Source organism: Callorhinus ursinus, unplaced genomic scaffold (assembly GCF_003265705.2).
Source record: "Callorhinus ursinus isolate GAN/ISIS: 27379988/994484 unplaced genomic scaffold, GSC_fseal_2.0 scaffold24, whole genome shotgun sequence".
Lineage (NCBI taxonomy): Eukaryota > Metazoa > Chordata > Mammalia > Carnivora > Otariidae > Callorhinus > Callorhinus ursinus.
Genome location: NW_027397086.1, coordinates 1425275 through 1445021, shown reverse-complemented (window position 1 = coordinate 1445021; position 19747 = coordinate 1425275). Strand labels below are relative to the sequence as shown.

Genomic DNA, 19747 nt, shown 5'->3' with positions numbered 1-19747 from the left:
AAAGATGAGACAGTAAAGCTTCTAGAAGAAAACAGTATCTGTACAGTCTTGGATAAGACAAAATTCCTTAAGTGGGACACAGAAAGCAGTACCAAAATAGATAAATTGATAAATTGAACAACATTAAAACTTATATATTTTCTCCTTTTTACAAATGCTGTGGTAAAATGCAACAAATTCCATTTTCTAATTGCCCAGTGACGTTAGATAATCAGTGAGTCCGTTTACCCCCCAGAACCCTCTGTCCTGCTCTCATCAGGACGGGTGCTCCCCTCCCTGATGTGCAGCGGCCATCTTGGGCTTCCTTTGTCATTTCTGGGGCTTTGCCCCTCCGTTGGATCCCTTGTTTCCTGGATCCCGTGTGTGTTTCAGTTGGGTAATTGTAGCATCAAGTAACCGCAACTATCTTAAGCTGCCTTAAACAATGAGGACGTTATTGCCTCAGCTTGTGGAAGTCCAGAGAGGGGCAGGTTTCCAATTGATTGGTCTGGTGTGCCTTGTGTTCATTAGGGAACCGAGGTATCTTATCTGTCTGGGTGGATCATGGAGCCTTGCTTAACTCTTGGATGGGAGGGGAATGGGTTTCTCTTAGATGAGCGTGGTGCTCCCTGCCGCTGGGTGTGGGGCAGCCCTCAGGCGCTGGGGAAGGAGGAGACCACTTCCTCCAGGAAGGAGGAAGGGAGAATTAGCTGCTCTGACGTCTGCCTCTGTATTGGATTGCTCTCTTGTTAGAGTATATTCCTCTGCAACTTTTTACGAAGGTGTATGTTTTGAGCCCTTGTGTGAGTCTGAAAGTGTCTTTTTCTATCTCCACCTTGACTTGGTCAGCTGAGTATTAGATTCTAGGTTGAAAATCATTTTCCAGGGAGGGGAATGATGTTGGTGAGAAGTGCCTTGTTGTTGCTCTTAAGACTTCATTGCCGTTTTGATTGTTCCTTCCTGGGATTCTTTTTTTTTGTGTGGGTGGGTAGGGCGCTTTCATAAGCTTTTGGGTTCTTCTCCTTATCCCTGATGTACTTTGTGATCTTTTTGTATCTGTTATTCTGAGCACTAGGTGGGCCCTTGTAATCTTGGGTTCTCAGCCTGGGGATTTTTCCTGTTATTTTCATTTGATAAATTCTTCTCCCCTTTTTCCCTGGGAAATCCTATGTTTCCATCACTCCTAGTTAAGTTTGGACTCCTGGGTTCATCCTTTAATTTTGGGGTTGGGGGGAAGACCAGCATTCATCTTCTTGCTAGTTTTTCTGAGATTTCCTTATCTTTAATTTCTTCTGTTGCAATTAAAATTTAAATTTAGAATAGTTTGGATTTACAGAAAAGTTTTAGTTTATACTGTACTGCCAGTTTCTCAGTTATAAAGTTCTAATGTTAGTATGGTATTTTGTCCCAACTAATTGACCAACATTGATACATTGTTGTTAATTGAAGTTTATACTTTATTCAGGTTTTGTTAGTTTGTTATCTTATGGGCTTTTTTTTTTTTTTAAAGATTTTATTTATTTATTTGACAGAGGGAGAGACAGCGAGAGAGGGAACACAAGCAGGGGGAGCGGGAGAGGGAGAAGCAGCCTTCCTGCCGAGCAGGGAGCCCGATGCGGGGCTCGATCCCAGAACCCTGGGATCATGACCTGAGCTGAAGGCAGACACTTAACGACTGAGCCACCCAGGCACCCCCCTTATGGGCTTTTTCTGTTCCAAGATCACACGTTTAGTTGTCCTTACTTCTTGGTTTCCTCCAGACTGACAGCTGTCGGATTTTGTTTCTGATGACCTTGACAGTTTTGAGGAGTACTGGCTCTATATATTCTAGAATGTCTCTCTGTTGAGATTTGTCTGATGATTAACATAAGGTAGTGGGGTTTGGCCTATCATATATTTAATACTTCTTGGGGCTTTTTCTGATTGTCCCTTAAGAAAAAAAAATCCTGGGCGCCTGGGTGGCTCAGTCGTTAAGCGTCTGCCTTCGGCTCAGGTCGTGATCCGGGGTTCTGGGATCGAGCCCCTCATCGGGCTCCCTGCTCCAGGAGGCCTGCTTCTCCCTCTCCCACTCCCCCTGCTTTGTGTTCCCTCTCTCGCTGTGTCTCTGTCAAATAAATAAAATCTAAAAAAAAAAAATCCTGTTTCTGTTGCCTGGGTTTAGTATTTTCTCTTAGTTTTTTGAGGATACTATTTTTACTTTTTTTTTATTAAAGATTTTATTTATTTATTTGACAGACACAGCGAGAGAGGGAACACAAGCAGGGGGAGTGGGAGAGGGAGAAGCAGGCTTCCCGCGGAGCAGGGAGCCCAGTGTGGGACTCGATCCCAATCATGACCTGAGCTGAAGGAAGATGTTTAACAAGGCTGAGCCACCCAGGTGCCCCTATTACTTCCTTTTTTAAAATTTTTGGTGCCTGGCATTGTGTTTCTTCCAGGTTCTTTTGTGTATTTGGTATCTGCCTTTTCTCTGAGGCCTTTCGGATGTCTGTGGTCTTGGGCACACAGCCGATTAGGTCCTGAGTGGGTGGGTCAGTGGGGAAGCTCATCCCTGTAGGGTGAGCCAGTGGGAAGCCGGCCTGCTTTCCTCGAGCCCCAGGTGTTTGTGCCTGTTGGTTTCAAGGGAAGACTCCTTTGTCTTTGCCAGGGGCGTGGAGGGAGAGACTGAATATGTTTGGAATACGTTTGTCCGCCACCCTGCCGTGAGGCTGACTGCAGAGGGGGCCGAGGCGCCCAGCATTTGCCACTCAGGTTTTCACCAAGCTTGTTTTTTGGTTTTTGTTTTGCTTTGTTGTTTTAAGTTCTTTTCCTCACTCCCACCTGCTTCAATCCTGGCTTTTCAAGTCTAGACTTTTTAAATTTATCCAGAGGGGGAGGAGCTCTTTCAAGAAGCCCTCCCACTGTTGAATCCCCGCCTTCTGTCAGCCGAGGCGCGCACCGCCTCTCAGGGCCTCCTGAGCCCTCTCCAGTGCCCTGCAGTCCTGTCTGTAAGATCCTTCAGTCTGCAAGATCTGTTTCCACTCTTGTCTGTTCCTTGTCGGCTAAAATTGGCCCTGACCTTTGGGTGCCCTTTGTTGTTTATTTTCATTTTAGGGGATTTTGGAAGGGTAAGCTATAAATGCCTGTAGTCTTTTTTGCTGTATTTAACCAAAACCTCCCTGTATTCTAAATAGCCTTTCTTGAATCCAGTGGAATTGAATTAAGGGATGTGTATGCATATATAGATAGACACACAGTCATATTTGTGTGCATGTGTTTGAATAGGCGCGTGTGTGTATGTGTCAGTTACAGGGTTCTGCTCCGCCCCCCCCCTTCCCCCATCCACTGTGGCAGTCGTTTTGTGTGGAACATTGAGTGCTCCTTCTGGTTACAGTGGCTGCAGTGTTGCAAGCCCCAGAAGAAAGGGCCGGTTGGGATGCCTGGTCATTTGTCACTGCCTTCTTGCATATACGGGGAGTGAACTCTGTCTTTACCCCTCCGGGACCCTTGAGAAGGTTTGGAGCTGGAAGCTGCCAGGGCTGCAGAGGGAGGTGGGCGCTAGGAGGAGCGTGACGGGAGTCACCGGTGCCGCGAGTACTCAACGAGGGGTGTTTGTATCACACCTTGCGACCGTCATTTCTAGTCCTGCAACAGCCTGCTAAAGTAGGCTTTCTGTCCCCAAACGGAAGCGGCTGAGGTGGCCCTTGGACTCATGGTAATTCCTTCTGTGTGTGTAGAGTGCCACTGTCTGCGAGAGCCCCTCAGTCGTCTGTGGGGCAGCCTTGAGTTATGCAGCCCGGCCGATGCTTGACGGTTGTTAGAACCAGTCTCTGTCCCTCCACCCTCTTGTGTGTTCATAGCTGCGGATCTGCGAGGGCACAGGCTTCGGGAAGGGGGAAGGAGTGCTTTCCACTGGGCTAAAGACAGATGCTTCCTGCCCGTGCGTCCTCCTCCCAGCCCAGCTTCCAGCCTCGACAGTGACGTCATTCCTACGGGAAGGCTTTGGGTGTAGACAGTCCCTCCTGGGACTCTCCTTCCGCGTTCTCGTGCTTCGCCCGTCAGCAGTCCTCTGGAGGCTTTCCTTAAAATCATTTTTTTGTAATTTTCTTAATAGCAAATCGGTTTAGAATTTAGTTAACTGATAATTTTCTGGTTTTTTTAAAGCTTTTTTTTTTTTTAAAGATTTTTTAAAGATTTATTTATCTGAGAGAGCATAAGCAGGAGGAGGGGCAGAGGGAGAGGGTGAAGCCGACTCTGCGCGGAGCAGGGAGCCTGGCGTGGGGCTCGATCCAGGACCCTGAGATCATGACCTGAGCTGAAGGCAGACGCTTGACCCACTATGAGGCACCCAGGGGCCCCTTTTTTAAAAGCTTCTATCAAGCATATATTCCTTTTGTTACTGAAGAACGTTATGGATAAACAAATGAGCGGGGCTGGGATTACCCCCTCCTTGAAGCAGTCTTGTGGTAACCCAAGTGTGTGATGGCACTGAATACTCATGCTTACTGCGCTGAAGTGGGAAACGTTGAAGCTGGGGCAGTTTTGTCTTGTTTAAGATGTAACCACAGTGGCATGTTTATCTCAAGAGGGTTTCCTGAGAGTGAGTGTGTCTCTGTCTCTTGAGAATTTATTATAGGGTCCACCAACAGATCCTAAACATCTCTCGGATTTCTCATGGTGGTTTGGGAGGCCTGCACTCTGCATGAGGGCCCTTTAGCTGTGATGCACCAGATTGGGGACAGGTCCCTTGATCACAGAAGAGAAGGTGGAAGCACAGGTGGGAGCCTGGGGGGCTGGGGAGGATGAAGGCTTCACCACTCGCAGTCATCGGAGGGATGAGCGCTGGGCGTGAGGCTGATGGTGGGGCTGGATGGCCGAGAGATGAGCTGTGCGGAGCCAGTGTGACAGCTGCCCTTGCCGAGAACCTTCTAAGGGTGAACAGGCACCAGGTCACGCGTGCTGTGTTCCTTCTCTCATTTATTCCTGACGCCAGACCTGGGAGGTGGGTAACAGTATGTGCATCCCTACTTAATCCATGAGGAAACGGGCCTTAAAGTCACAGCCAGTGTGGGGTGGAGACGAGGTGCAAACCCCGTGTTTTGGAGAGATGAGACTGGTGGGGGTGGGCATGAGACTAGGGGGCTGTTTGGGGCCAGTGTGTGGGGCTGGAGGTTTGGGTTTGTTTTTTTTTTTTAAATTTTTTTTAAAGACTTTATTTATTTGACAGAGAGAGACACAGTGAGAGAGGGAATACAAGCAGGGGGAGAGGGAGAGGGAGAGGGAGAAGCAGGCCTCCCACAGAGCAGGGAGCCCGATGCCGGGCTCGATCCCAGGACCCTGGGATCATGACCTGAGCTGAAGGCAGAATCCCAGGACCCTGGGATCATAACCTGAGCTGAAGGCAGACGCTCAACGACTGAGCCACCCAGGCGCCCCTGGAGGTTTGGGTTTGTCCGTGGCACAGTGGGGTCCTGATAAAGGTGTGAGAGCAGGGTCTTCTGATCTGGTTGGGCCCTGGTGGAGGGGGCGCCAAGGGCCAGTCCAGGAGAGCTGAGCCTGTGTGTGGTCCAGGGAGCCAAGGATGGGGCTTACAAACCCAAGTATGCAGAAGAGTGGCCTGGGGAAGTGCTTTGGTCCCTGCAGCACACGCCTTGTTTCTTATTTTTAATTTCTGTTGCTTCCTGAACATGCTGTCTGGGGATGGGGGGAGTCTTTTCTTGTGATGGCTAACAAACATGGGGACCAGAAACCCCATTTTCCTTCTGATGTTCCCTCGCCTTTATTTTCAAGCAGCTTGCTTGCTCTGAGAGGTTTGTGCTGTAGTCTGCAGGCACCCCTCACAGCTCTTCTGCAGAAACCTTGAGGCTGGGCGTCTGCAGCTGGAAGGACCGGTTTGTGCCCCAAAGAGCCCAGGCCCCAGCTTTTCTGATGGCCTGCCCCTCACAGCTGGGGGACCCCCACAGCCAGGGGGACCCTTACAGCCAGGGGACGCAGAAGTATGCGTCCCTGCTTTTCTGACTGCTGCCCCGTAGGGAGCCTCTGAAAGCTGGAGGTGTGCAGAATGTTTGGCCCCAGCTGTTGCTGAGGGGGAGGTGGCAGGAGTTCCCCCGGCAAAACCAGCTAGGATTTGCCACCCCCACCCCCTACTTCTGTCCCCAGCTCCTGCTTTGTCCTGATGCATTATGTGAAGCTGTTTTACTTGAATTCACTTTCCTATAACACATTATTTTCCTTTAGACCAGGGAGCAGCAAATTGCAGCCACAAGTCCACCTGCCTCCTGTTTTTGTAAATAAAGTTTTATTGGAACACAGCTCGACTTTTTTTTTGTGTTGTCTGATTACTTCAGTGCCCCAGTGGCAGATTTGGTTAGTTGAGTAGCTGAGGTGGGGTCTGCGGCTTGTAAAGCCAAACACACTATCTGTCCTTTCACAGAAAATGTGTTCTGGGGACAGGGGTGGAGTGTCTGTGGACGCCACATCCTAGGCACACACATAATGGTCAGTAAGCGTCTAAGGATTTGAAGCAGGGGGTGTGGTGCCTCCCTTAATTTAAAGTTCTTTTTTGCCAGACGTTGGCATGTTGGAGGAGGGTGGGATCATCTGTTAATCTTGTATCTGGACTTTGTGTCGATGGTTCTTCATGTTTGAGACTTAACGAGCGTACTAATGACTACGTCCTTTCTGGCCCCTCTGGTGGTTTTCTCAAGTGTTTATCCAGCCTGCTCAGTTTCCATTCCTGTTGGATCATGCTTTTTTGATATGTTTTGTGTCACAGCGGGATCTTTCTGTTCCCTTTATGCGGAGACAGTCCGCCTTTGTGCCCCCCTCCCCACCCCCGGCTCCTGCTCATGCCTCACTGTCAAGGCACATATGCTGACCTTGCGGTTCTAGCGGATCATGAGTCTTCAACCCAGTGATCGTCTGTGCACAGGGAGAGCAGGGCCAGAGCTGGAGCACACGGTAGGTCCTTCCTCAGTATTGGTGGTGTCTCCAGGTCCTGAGGGTTGAAGTCTTGTAGGCTTGTGACCTTGGACAATTTACTTCTCTGTCCGGACTATACCTTGGTGTCCTCTGTAAAGCAGGCTGGTGGCAGTAGTGTCTTCCAGAAGTGGGGACATGTGGGTGCTCAGCAGGGTGCCTGGCTCGTGGCTGCACTGGTTCCCTGGTGAGTTATAGGCCTGCTCAGATCACCTGGCCAGGTGGGCTTCTGGGTGTCTGACACTGTCTCATACCCAAGCAGAGGGAAATTAATCCTGTCCCCGGAAATGGCTTTTGGTAAGAGAGTGCAGGGACGTGTCCCCTCTGGCAAGCAGCTGACAGGCCCGCTCGGTAACCTGTGTGACAGGTGGGGCTACTGTCTGCAGAGGCGGGGCTTGGATATTAAGTTGCTTCTGTGGGCGAATCTTTCTGGTGGTTTTCGTGCCAGCAAATCCTGGGCCTCTCAGAGCACTTCTTTAGATGACTTGCCAGAATATGCAGACCTGCATTTGTTTTTAAATGTCCTTTTCTTCCTAACACAAAGCTATGTTCCCGTGGATTTTAGTCCCTTTTTTCTTCTGCCTAATGGTGATATTTTCATGTAGGCCAGCCCTTTTCAGAATGCACCGGGGGCCCCCTGGCAGGCTTCCCTGGCGTGCCTCAGAGTGGCTGGCTGTGGGAAAGAGCGGGGTTACCACGTATGGGGCGGGCAGGACCCCTCCTGGCGCGGCACCCGGGGCTCGTATCTGTTATGTATGTATTACTGAGGATCCAAATTAGATTTTATTTGGGAAAGACATTGATTCTGTTACCTACTGAAGGGAGAGAAAGCTGTGGCTGTGAGCCAGTCTCAGTCCGTGCCTGTCTGCAAGGACCTGGTGTGCCTCGGCGGGTTCTTGCCCACGGATGCGGGCGTGAGTCAGGCTTGCATGAACACGCCTCTGAGCCACTGAGAAACACGTTCTCTCGTCTTGTCCGGCTTCATGATTCACACCCAGATACTTGCCTGCACTTTTCTGCCATCTGATGAGACCATTGTGTGTGTGTGTGTGTGTGTGTGTGTGTGTGTGTGTGTGTGTTTCAATGGTTAGAAACTCAGCAGATACCTGTTAGCTGTTCAAACTCCTATTAACAGTTAGTGCTCCTGGCCTGATGTTTGTGAAAACCAAGGGGCAAGCAGAGTGGCACTGCTTTACTGGAGATGAATGTGACTGGGGGTACCTGAATGATTATATTTGTGTCCAGTGAAATCTGGCTTAATGAAAGAAACTGTATGCTCTGAGGCCAGTGTCTGTGATTTTATTTTGTAAAGGACCAGGCAATAAATAGTTTATGCTTTGTGGGCCCTCTAGGGCTCTGGTGCATATTCTTCGGGCTGACTGTAACTTCTTGACTCTTCTTCTGGGGGAAACTGGAGGCTGGAAGAACCTCCCTCTGGTGCAGTCTTGCTGTGGAGCATGAAAATGAAAAGTACGCGGCCCCTCCCCCACAGATGCTGTTTCCATAGTAACGGTGGCTCTGTTGCTTTGCCTGTTAGCACCCCAGCTTTAGGTAGGAATATAGGATCCAGTACCAGGTGTGTGATAAGAGACAGCTACTTTGACAATAAATCATTTGTAATTCTGTGGCTGTGGGGTATTAACAACACTGATGTGTTTGATTTTTAGAACCAGCTGGGACTTGGGAAATCTTGTCTTGGCCCCTCAGTTCTGTAGACAGGGAAACTGAGGACAAGGGAGGCCAATAATGTGTCAACAGGTGCAAAATTTGGATAAAGTGGGAGGATGGGGCATTCCACAAAGTTGCATGTACAGGTTTAATGCAGGCGTTAGTCCACTCTGTGTCCTCTGGCTTCCCCGAGGTGTGCTGTTTGCCAGGGGTGTGAAGCATTTCACCTGAACATAGTAGGTGCTCAGATAGTATTTGTTGAATGCTTGGATTTCTTGGGAGGGCTTCAAGCAACAGCTGTAGACCAACTAACAGTCCTAGACACAGTTCTAAGTTCCCAGGAGAATAGATCCTGTTTGCCTGGGGTTTTTCTTTTCTTCAGTTTTTTTCAGGGGTGCCAGGACTGGGGGTGTGGTCAGGCTTCTGGTCTCCTAGTGCTTCCTGGGGGTGGGGGTGGGAACTGGTTAGTTCTTAGGCAGGTGTTGTCACCAGGAAGACCCAGGAGAGCTATCTGTGTTCGCTCTAGCCTCTGCCCACAGGCCCGGGCAGTGCAGAATCAAAGAAAGGTCTCTTTGTATGAATGAACTGGCAGAAGTTTGGACCAGCAGACTTTTTAGCACTATCTGTGGAAACAGGTATTTTCTGGTCAAGTCTCAGAATTAAAAGACATTTGATGTGCAGAAGTCAAGCACTTTAGGATTTCATGTGGAAATTGGATAGCCCAGAATGGCTGGTAAATAATTTTTCCTTCCCTGGCCTTTGTCAGTTTGGTTTTTAATTTAGTAAAGAACTCTGTAGTTAGGTAAATTTAAATTAACAATGCTAAATCTGTAGTTCTGCAAGGTATGTGTCCCGGAAGGAGGCAGCAGTGATTTTATTCAGAAATGTTTGTAGGGTCACCGGTCCGGTGAGAGCTGTGGTCAAGGGACAGCAGACAGGTAGCTGTGATGTGCCATTTTTCATCATTGTGCTGAAGCAGAAAATTCTGGAATGAGTTTCTTATTAATTAGCTCTTTGACCATGGGTGGATCGCGTCATCCCTTTGGGCTGGACATACGGAGGAGTGGGTCCAGGTTGCCCTCTGCTGCATCCCAGGCTCGGTTCAGTGCTGGGCACATGGTAGTGCCTAATAAAAGCCCCTTGAGGGGCGCCTGGGTGCCTCAGTCGGTTAAGCAGCTGCCTTCGGCTCGGGTCATGATCCTGGGGTCCTGGGATCGAGCCCCACGTCTGGCTCCCTGCTCAGCGGAGAGCCTGCTTCTCCCTCTCCCTCTGCCTGCCGCTCTGCCTACTTGTGACTATTTCTCTGTCAAAAAAAAAAAAAAAGCCTCTTGAATGAATGTCTTTTCTATTGTTATAACCAATTACCAATTACCATAAATTCAGTGGCTTAAAACAGTGCAAATGTAGGGGTGCCTGGGTGGCTCAGTTGGTTAAGTGCCTGCCTTTGGCTCAGGCCCTGCTCTCAGGGTCCTGGGATCCAGCCCCAAGGACCAGCTCCTTGCTCAGTGAGGAGCCTGCTTCTCCCTCTCCTTCTGCCACCATCCCACCTGCTCACAAGGGCGCATGCGCTCTCTGTCTCTCAAATAAAATCTTAAAAACAAAACAAAACAACAACAAAAAAAACCCCAGTGCAAATGTATCCTCCTACAGTCTTGGAGGTCGGAAGTCTGAAGCCTTACTGGGCTATATACAGTCAAGGTGTGGGTGGGGCTGGTTCCTTTGGGAGGCTCCAAAGAATCCTTTCCTCGCTTTCTCCCCCTTTTCCAGGCTTCTGCAGCTCTAGCTGGGGCCCCTCGCATCCTCAAAGAGTGCTCCAGCCTTAGCTTCCACAGCTTTCTGACTCTGGCCCTCTGCTCCCCCTTCTAGGGACCTTGTGATTACTGTGGGCCTGCCCACATAATCCAGGATCATCTCCCTGTCTCGAGATCCTTATGTTAATCCCATCTTCAGAATCCCTTTGCTGTGTGAGGTAAGGAAGTCAGAGGTTCCAGGAATTAGGATGTGAACTTCTTGGTTATGTGGCCTGCCACACGAGTTTGTGAAAAGAAAGAGTGCTAAGTAGACAAGTCCCTAAGTGTCTGGATCACAGTCCGTGGGGTAACCTGCTCTGCCTACCCACCCCCCACCGTCCCATTTTTGGGGCCCTGCCCTGACCCCTGCTTGAGCCTCTCCTGGGCTGCCCAGCTACTGCCGACCTGGAAGCCTTGGAAAGTGCTTGTTCAAGACTTCCTTTTAGACCCGGGGTGAGCAAACTTTTTCTACTTGTGGCATTGCGGGCCACATAGGGTGTCACAAATTCTTTGTTTTTTAAAAGAAATGTGAAAAATGACTTTAAAAAATCATTCTTAGTTTGAGGGCTTATATAAAAAACAGGCCGTTGGCTAGGATGCTGACCAGTGTTTGCCGCCCCCCCCCCCCCCGTTGTAGACTGTAAGTTCTGTAAGGCAGGGGCCCCATGTCCCCATCACCATGGTGACAGTCTCCAGGGCTTCTCTTAATAGCGGGGGGGGGGGGGGGGGTTCATTTTCCTATCCGAATGATCTTTTGATGTGATAGAAGTGAGATCCAATCCTAGTGGAGAATTTCAAGTTGATTTACATTTGAGATCCTGTTAAATACCAGTTATTCTGATGAAAATACAATCCAGTTCTGCCCTGAGGGGCTTGCCGGCCCAGTGTGGGGGGAAGAGTGCTGTTATTAGTTATGACTGTTGGGCGTGGAGCAGAAACTTCCTGGAGCCAGCTCCCAGGAGGGAGATTTAAAGATAAAGCGGTGCGTTATGGAACCCCAGAGCACCAGAATCAGGATTTGGACACTTTGGGCGCTTTTCCATCTGTGGTCATTCTTTGCTCCCAGCACGTGAGGCAGACACACTAGGGGAGGAGGCTCTGGCATGTAAGCTTGGGAGCTGTGAGTACTTGGGAGCGTTTGTGATTTGTGTCTTCACTGAGGCTGACTCTCCTAGAGATTTCATTCATTTTCAAGACGAATGAAAGGATGGATGTACCCAGTTTCGTGTAAGAACCAGCTTGGTTTGCCTTCGGCCTGGCGCCAGGCTCCGTGGGCCTGGAGGTATGTGATGTCACTCTCTCTCCCGTTTCGCTTTTTTGGCCCCAGTTTGTAACTGATCTTTGCTCCCTGTGCTTTATATAAAGTCTTGGATCATAATATATAGGATTTTCTCTTAAAGTCATCCCGGGGGGTGCAGAATGCTTTGCCAGCGCACACAGGCTGTTCTTCCGGCCTGCGTGGCTTCTGAATAGGGTAAAACAGCAAACCATACTGTGGCTACTGCCACCAGGCGCCTTTTATTATCAGCAAATATCGGTGTTTGCAGTTACCTCTGACGTACATATTAGCAGTGTGTCTCAGTGGATGCTTTAGCTTTCTTCCCCATACATGGATTCCAGTGGGAAGTAATGGTCACTTTTACAAGCTTATTTTTCATGATCAAGTTTTAGAAACAATAGCCAAGAACCTCTTGAGTATAGGATAAAAGACATGGAAGCTCTTAGTCCCCAGGTGAGTCCCCTACCAGGCGGCACGCACTCACCTTTGGCAGGCATGCGCTCAGTATTCGAATGAATGAGTGAATGAGTGAGTAACATGCTAATAGACTTGTAGAAGCCCATAGGAAATTAGAAAGTGGCAGAGGTTGGGAGCTGCCTTCTTGGTCATCTTGTCAAGATTTTCTAAGTGGAGGAGGCAGTGGAGCCCCCATGTGGTCTGTCCCTGGGGGTGCTGCTGCTGAGTCTGCACCCCAGAGAGCCCTGCTTGTGTTGCCTGAGCAGGTGCTTTTTCTCTGGATGCTGGTTCTTTGGTTTGAGAAGTACACACACCCGGCTGTTCCTGAAGGCTTCCTGATTTTGGTTGCTTCCCTTTGATTTGGTTTTGCTCATCCTTGAACAGCCTTCCGTAGGCAGGTTCTATGCCTCCCCTACTCTGCCTGAGCTTTGATGTTACATGGATGTGCTACAGTGATGAGCACTTATTTTTCCATCTTGGAGAGCTGTCCTTGACTTGGCAAGAGGACTCAGTGTGGAAAGGTTTACATTTCAGTGTCACTGGTGAGCAGTAGACTCTGGTCAATTCAGACAGAATAGGACTTCTTTTTTTTTTTTTTTTTTAAAGATTTTATTTATTTGATTTTTTTTAAAGATTTTATTTATTTATTTGACACACAGAGAGAGCGAGAGAGAGAGAGAGCGAGAGAGAGAGCACAAGCAGGGGGAGCGGCAGGCAGAGGGAGAAGCAGGCTTCCTGCATGAGCAGGGAGCCCGATGTGGGGCTCGATCCCAGGACCCTGGGATCATGGCCTGAGCTGAAGGCAGCGGTTTAACCAACTGAGCCACCCAGGTGCCCCCAGAATAGGACTTCTTAACATTGGGGGTGGGGGAGGGACCTACAACAAAATGCTCTTTAAATGTGAGCAGAACAGCCTGTGTGTGGTAAGGGCGTTTTTCTAGGGACAGAATCCAAGACTTTCTTCAGGTCCTCAAGGAGATCCGTGATCCCTGAAGAATTCAGTCCACTGCCTCAGGGATTCTTGTGGATTAACGCCTTTTTTTTTTTTTTTTTTTTTAATATTTCAAAGGCAGATCGGGAGCGGTGCCGAGAAAAATTTCCTTACTAGATGACATTTCATCGCAATGTCCGATCGTTTGGGGCAAATAACCAAGGGCAAGGATGGGAAAAGCAAGTATTCGACTCTCAGCCTGTTTGATAAGTATAAAGGAAAATCAGTAGACGCAGTCAGATCCTCAGGTAAGAACTGGGGTGAGGCCAGTTCTCTACGCTTTCCCTTACATGAGAAACCCCAGGCCAGGAATCCACCTGGTCAGACTGCCTTCTGGGCGTGGAGTGGTCACCTGGCAGCTCTGGGGACGCAGAATCACCCCCCTGCTCCTGTTGGTGTCTGATTTCAGAGCCTGGATATCCTGGCTCTGCTTCCATGGGATTGTGTCCTCCTCTGTCTTACCTCCTGGAACCCGGGGATCGGTCGTCCCGTCCCGTCCCGTCCCCCCCCCCACCGGGTAGACTGGGACTTCATTTGCATTAGTTACCCTGTCTTAGGCTTCCGGGTTCTGACATTCTGGAGCTTGGGAAAATGCTGTTGACACTGTCCACACCCTGGGAGGATTCGGGGAATGTCAAGGGGCCCTGCTCAGGCCCGGTCCGGGGCTGGGCGGAGGCTGTCCCTTCTGTCCTGCCACAACGAGGCCAGAGCAGCCTCAGCTTGTGGAGGGGTGGTTACCACGTGGGGCGGAGGTGTCTGGGCCTGGCTCCCCGCCTGTAGCATAAACTCCCTGCACCTGCTCCTGCCCGCTAGGAAAATGGAAGCCTCGGCACAGATGTCAGCCGCTTCTCTGGCTCCGAGGCCTCGGCGAAGACCAAGGCCTTGTAAAGCGGCCGAAGCAGCAACCAGACCATTACATTTGTTTGCACGCAGGCTGCCCCTTGCATCTGTTTGGCTGTCTTTGTCGTCATTGCTTAGAGCTTGAAGGAGCAGTTGACCGACCGGCCTCTTTGCTTCTGAAACTTGTCTGTTTCCATCCCTCTCTTCCTGCAGTTATTCCTCGACATGGCTTACAGAGTCTCGGGAAAGTTGCCACAGCCCGGCGCATGCCACCACCTGCAAACCTGCCAAGCTTGAAGTCTGAAAACAGAGGAAACGACCCCAACATCGTGATAGTTCCCAAGGACGGAACGGGATGGGCAAACAAGCAGGATCAGCAAGACCCAAAGAGGTGAGAGCAGCGGGGGCAGGTGTGGGTGGGGAGCCGGAGCCTCATGGAGTGCCACGGCCCCCTTTCCTTCTGCAGAAGGCGGTGCAGAGCTGGAGAACTGGGGAGATCCCAGAGGAAGCTTCTTTACCCTGACTCCTGCTGCTTGGTCGTTTCTTGCTCCCTGCTCTCATTTTTCCTGGCTTTTGGAGCTGATGCAGCAGGGCTTCTGTGGGCTGGCCTCGTCCCCGGTGACCAGTGTCCCCTGTGCCTTATTAGGAATGGCCTCATCACCCCAGAGGAGCTTATGCAATGCCTCGGTGCCAGTTCCTGAGCCAGTAAGGGCCGCTGTGGACGGGGCGGGTGCTCGAACACTCCATTCTGCCGGTAGTCCCTTTGTGCTGGTTCCAGGGTGAGGAGGAGGCCGTCTTCCCAGCTTCGGGGCCAGCAGCTTTCCACAAAGACTGCTGCACTTAGTTGCTCCAAACAGACCCAGTTAGGAAGGCAAACAGTCCAGAATTCTCATTATTCAGGGTTGGTATGCAGCGTCCCTGTAGGCTCCCACTACTGCCAGCACAGCACTTAGGGGAGCCTTAGGAGGCCCAGGGTCTGGCACAAAAATCATTAGAGCAACAGAGCAAATGTTGTGGCTGCTGGGGGCCCGTTCCAGCTCTGCCCCGGGCACGTGACCTGGGCCTCTCCCTCCCACCTTCCACTGCGAGTCTCCTCTGCTGGGTGCCAGCCAGCCATAAGGGTGGCCAGGAGGGAGGATTTGAGATTTGTGCTGGGAGGGGACCAGAGAGGAACAGGACCTTGCTTAGGCTGGCCGGCAGGACCTGCTGCTAGGGTTTGCCTGCTGGGGAGTAGGAACAACACAGTCTGGTCTCATACGTCTTCCTGCCCTCAATCTCCTCTTGTGCTCGGGATCCAGAGAGTAAAAATGACCTAGAGCACAGCCTGCCAACCCGTGTCCTTTTCTCTTGCTGGAAATGGCCATGGTAGCTTTTTTTAGAGAGAGGGAGTGCGCGTGCGAGCGCGGGGGGTGGGAGGGGGAGGAGGAGGGGGAGAGAGGGGAGAGAGTCTCCAGCAGGCTCCAGGCTCAGCACAGAGCTGGACGCAGGGCTTGGTCTCACAACCCTGAGATCATGACCTGAGCCGAAACCACGAGTTGGCCGCTCAACCGGCTGAGCCACCCAGACGCCCCGGCCATGGCGGCTTCTGTAAAATTTGCCTGCAGTTAACTTCAGACAACATGTAGAGAGTGAGCACATAGTTCAGTCACATGAGCATAAAGGAGTAATAACCAAAATAGAGTGTGGACAGCTGTTTTTAAAAATTTTCTAACAGTTTGTTTAGGAGTCATACAGGTTGATGGTAAGGCCTGACATTTAGGATCAGCCAGGCCACTTCCTATGAGCTTTCTGGAACCTGGAGAGTGATTTGATTTGTGAGCTCCACTGTCCTGGGTGGTTGTGGGAAATAGATGAGCTGACGCAGGTCAGGTACCTGGCACAGAGAATATGTGTGGCAGGTGTCAGCTGCTGCTGTCATTCTGTTCGATTGGCAGATGCTACAGACTCTGTAATGACGTGGATCTTGTACATTTCAACGTAAGTGTTGCTTTGCCTCCGCCACGAGAAGTTCCAGAGAGCGAGGACAAGGCTTCACTCCCTCCTTATGTGGGGTCCTGCCATCACTGGCACAGAAGGGATCAGGGGACCTGAATGAGGCCGGTCGTGCTGAAGCACGTCAGCCAGGGGAAGGTCGGGAATGGGGTACCGGACGAGGCCGTGGACCGCAGGCACTGGTCCTCTGTTCCCCTGGGCCTCGTCCCCCCTCGGGGTCTCAGGTGATGGGGTGAGGGCCAGCACTGCCGGGACTCTGTGCTTAGGTTTGGAGAACACAAAAGCGACACTACGTAGAGGCTTCTGTTGTACGTAGAAGGTGACGGGAGAGGACATTAGTGGCCTTCATTTTATAGTCATGCTGCACGCTGGGTTCCTTGGGTCGTGTCAACCCCAGCAGCATATGTGTGTGAGTAGCGTTTGGCTTCAGCTTACTGGTGAGCCCCCGGCATCGGGGGAGACTGGCCGACGGACTGCTGCCCTTCTCAGGTCTCCTCGGTGGAACAAGTGTGAGTGGAAGGCTCTGGGGGAGCAGACGTCTTCCTCACAGCCCCTTGTTGCTTATGGAGTGTGTATCAACTGACACAGTCTTCTTTGGAGGGCACCTGGGCCATACCTTGTAGACTCTAGAACCTCTTAGATTACTAAATGACGCAGAAGTGTGCAAAAATATGTATTAAGAAGTGCTCATTGAAATTTTGCCAGTAATGGGAAAAAAATTGGGGATGGGCTCCCATCCACTTGTACTGTGTCTCTAAAACAAAGGTAGATCCATGTGCTGTCCCGAAAGCACGTTAGATACGTTAAGTACAAAACAAGCTACGAGTTGTGTGTGTGGTGTTATCCCACTCATGTTAAAAAAATACTATGTTAATATATATATAGCAAAATCTGCTCGGCGTTTCACTCTGGAGGATGAGATCGTGACAAATTCTGTGTTATATATATTTGCACATTTATTTTTACTCTGGGCACATATTTCTTTTATAAGCCAGGAGAAAATCACATCTCAAAGCCATCAGCCCCCTTCACTGCCGTGAGCTCTTGGTCAGGAGTCCGGGGCTCTGAGCCCCTTCCCTTGCTGACTCAGTTTCCCTGTTGGCAGTTCCTCCAGCACTTGCTCACGGTGAGCTCCCAGCTTGTGCAGGAGCACCTCTGCCAGGGTGCCGAGGACTGTCCTGCCCTGCAGACGGCAGTGGCTAGGCCTCGGAGGGGGCTCAGCGTCTTGTGGGCTCTGCAGTGTGAGAGTCTGCTGGGGGCTTCCCGTGCTGCCGCCGAGGCTCCGGCAGGCGCGGAGGGGCCTGCGCGCCCACCCCTCTGACCCCTGCGCCCCTGCCTTGTCCAGTTCCAGTGTGACGGGCTCTCCGCCGCCGGAGTCGCTGCCGCAGCCGGGTTTGCAGAGGCCTGTCTCCAGCTTACAGAAGCCGACACAGTCGAGCAGCCAGGAGGTAGGTTCCGCATGCCCCGCTCCTTCCAGAAGCAAGCCTGGCGGGTGGCGTGGGACAGGAGAACGGGCCATTGTCAGGGTCCCGTGAGGTGCCTTGAATCTGCGGCTTTTGGAGAAAGACCCCAGACCCAGAACAGAGTACAGACAGCTAATTTGCTTTCTAGTGACTTGCCTTCAGGCGAGGTCACAGGGGTGAGCCACAGACCAGATCACGGTTCCCCGCTGTGCTCCATGGGGACCAGTTAGGTCACAGGAAGGTTCGGGGGTTAGGTGAGTTGAGAAACAAAATTAAGCAAAAGCTCCTTTACTGTCGGACTTCTCGTCAGTGTCTTCAGTGTGCTCGTGTGTGCTGTGACTCTGTACGACGACATAACGGATGGCATTCCCTGAACCCATCTGTCCTAGGAAACCTAACTGACCATCTTTAGAGATGTCTCTAAGAACACACGTTGGGAAATACTTACCTATGACCCTTTATTTGTTGATGCATGTAAAGTGTTCTCCTGGGAGTGCCTGGCTGGCTCAGTCAGTGGAGCATGCAGCTCTTGATCTTGGGGTTGTGAGTTCAAGCTCCATGATGGGTATAGAGATTACTTTAAAAATAAAATCTTAAAAATAGTGTTTTCCTAAACAGAAAGTCAGGATTTAATCAAGCAAGGGCTCGTAATGTACTCAGTCCATCGGCGTCTGTGGGTTTCATGGATCAGCAGGAGGATATACTTAGCTGGTTAGCTGGAAATCCAGATAAGACGTCTGCATATGTTTTAGAAGAGCACAAGACATGTAGACAGATACCTAGCACTCAGCAGCTCTCTGGCAAACAACCTGTACTGCTGTTTTTTCATTTTGTACTGCTCCCTGGGCACCAGAAGGGCACCCTCCCCAACCCTACACTGAACTGTGCTTTTGAAATTAAAGGAAAAGGTAAAAGAAGCCCACATTCACATGAAGCTCCCGTGTTCCTTGGCCTGAATCCACTAGTGCCTGGCGCCCAGTCAGAGCACGGAGTTGAGTCCGGATCTGTGTCCTGGAGTTGCAAGCTCAGAGATTGGGGGAGCTTGGGTTTTGCGCTCTTGCTATAGGTCAGACTCACCTTGGGAGTGGCTAGAAGTGGATCTGTCCTGTCCCCCGGGGACTGCAGAGTCCGGGCTGGGCCTGGCGTGCTCGTGGCATCTGCGGAGGGTCAGAGCCCCAGCCTGGGGCCAGCATGCTGGTCGCCCTGCCCAGAGCTCAGCTCTTCCCACAGGGTGGCAGTGAGAAAGTGTTCCTTCTCACTCCCGGTGTTCCCCAGCCTCTAAAGCCTCACCCCAGAGGCCTGACAGCACTTCTGCTATTGTCAGAGGCGCACCAGGAACTCTTGACGGCAACGTTAGGACCGCTGCTCGGCCCTGGAGCCATTCTCTTCCCATTTGGTGCCTTTGGTGGGCGAGGGCTGCAGACACTGAGTGGGAGGCTGTGGGGCCCTGGGGCCCCTGTGCTTCCTGGAGGACCGGGCAGTAGCAGGGGCCTGTGGCCATCCCAGGGAACTCAGGGCAACTCCTGATAAATAAATGGATTGTGAGACCTAGTCAGCTCTGCAGCCGTGTGCCCTGAGTGTGGTGGTGCTGGTGGCCGTGCTGGGCGAGAAAGAGTAATTATTTAATGTGAGGTTTGACCCAGTAAGTGCTGAAATGTCATGCTGCACCAGCTTTGTTTTGTGCATTTTTACCTTCCGTTGAAGGGGGAAGGCTGCTAGGTTGAACGCTGTCGGGAAAGCATTGGGCTCAGTGGCTGGGGACTCGACGGGGCTTTGGATGCAGGCCGAGTGGGGACAAAGTCCCGGTCCTGCCCTCCTAATTGGGACTGGCCACTTCTTTCTGAGCCTTGGTTGGGATAGGACTAGAACCTTCCCAGGGTGTGGGAGGATTTGCTCCAGCGGGGTGTGCCTAGCATAACGCCCCGCCTGCCGTGAGCTTTCAGCACTGTTAGCTCTTGGGTTAGCTGCTAGGATTGCGTGCGCGCCCAGCGAGTCCAGGTTAGCAGAGGAGGAAGTCCTCACTTGAGTAGTTGTGCCTTGTAGAATGACATTAATTACGGAGAGCGGTGTAGTGGCCCATCCAGCGAAAGATGAGGCACGTCAGCTTCCTCATGCTGGCTCTCTGCTAGCAGGGGCACGTGGTTTTTGAGACACATGCTAGAATTGGGGTCTGGTCTTTATCTCTGAAGCAAGGCACAGTAGTGCTATGTGGGCGCGAGAGGTGACCTGACAGAATGTTCTGGAGTGCAGCATGAAGGGGATGTGGGCTTGAGTCCTGGCTTTGCTGTGGGACCAGCTGCGTGAGCTGGCCATGCCTTCCGTCCTGCTTCTCACC

General features: G+C 51.1%; 1 protein-coding gene across 10 annotated transcripts in view; it reads left to right on the top strand.

The window, feature by feature from the left end:
* Positions 1–19747, top strand: part of PRRC2B (proline rich coiled-coil 2B) — an 88106-nt gene that overhangs the window by 16274 nt on the left and 52085 nt on the right. For 9 of the 10 annotated variants that reach the window (XM_025888115.2, XM_025888110.2, XM_073905604.1 and 6 more), the window contains exons 2-4: positions 13196–13365; positions 14171–14348; positions 17295–17397. In XM_025888115.2, the coding sequence (XP_025743900.1) occupies positions 13251–13365; positions 14171–14348; positions 17295–17397 (396 nt within the window). In that variant the 5' untranslated portion in view covers positions 13196–13250. The remainder of the gene's footprint in view (positions 1–13195; positions 13366–14170; positions 14349–17294; positions 17398–19747) is intronic. The other variant, XM_025888113.2, reaches the window with a different exon arrangement.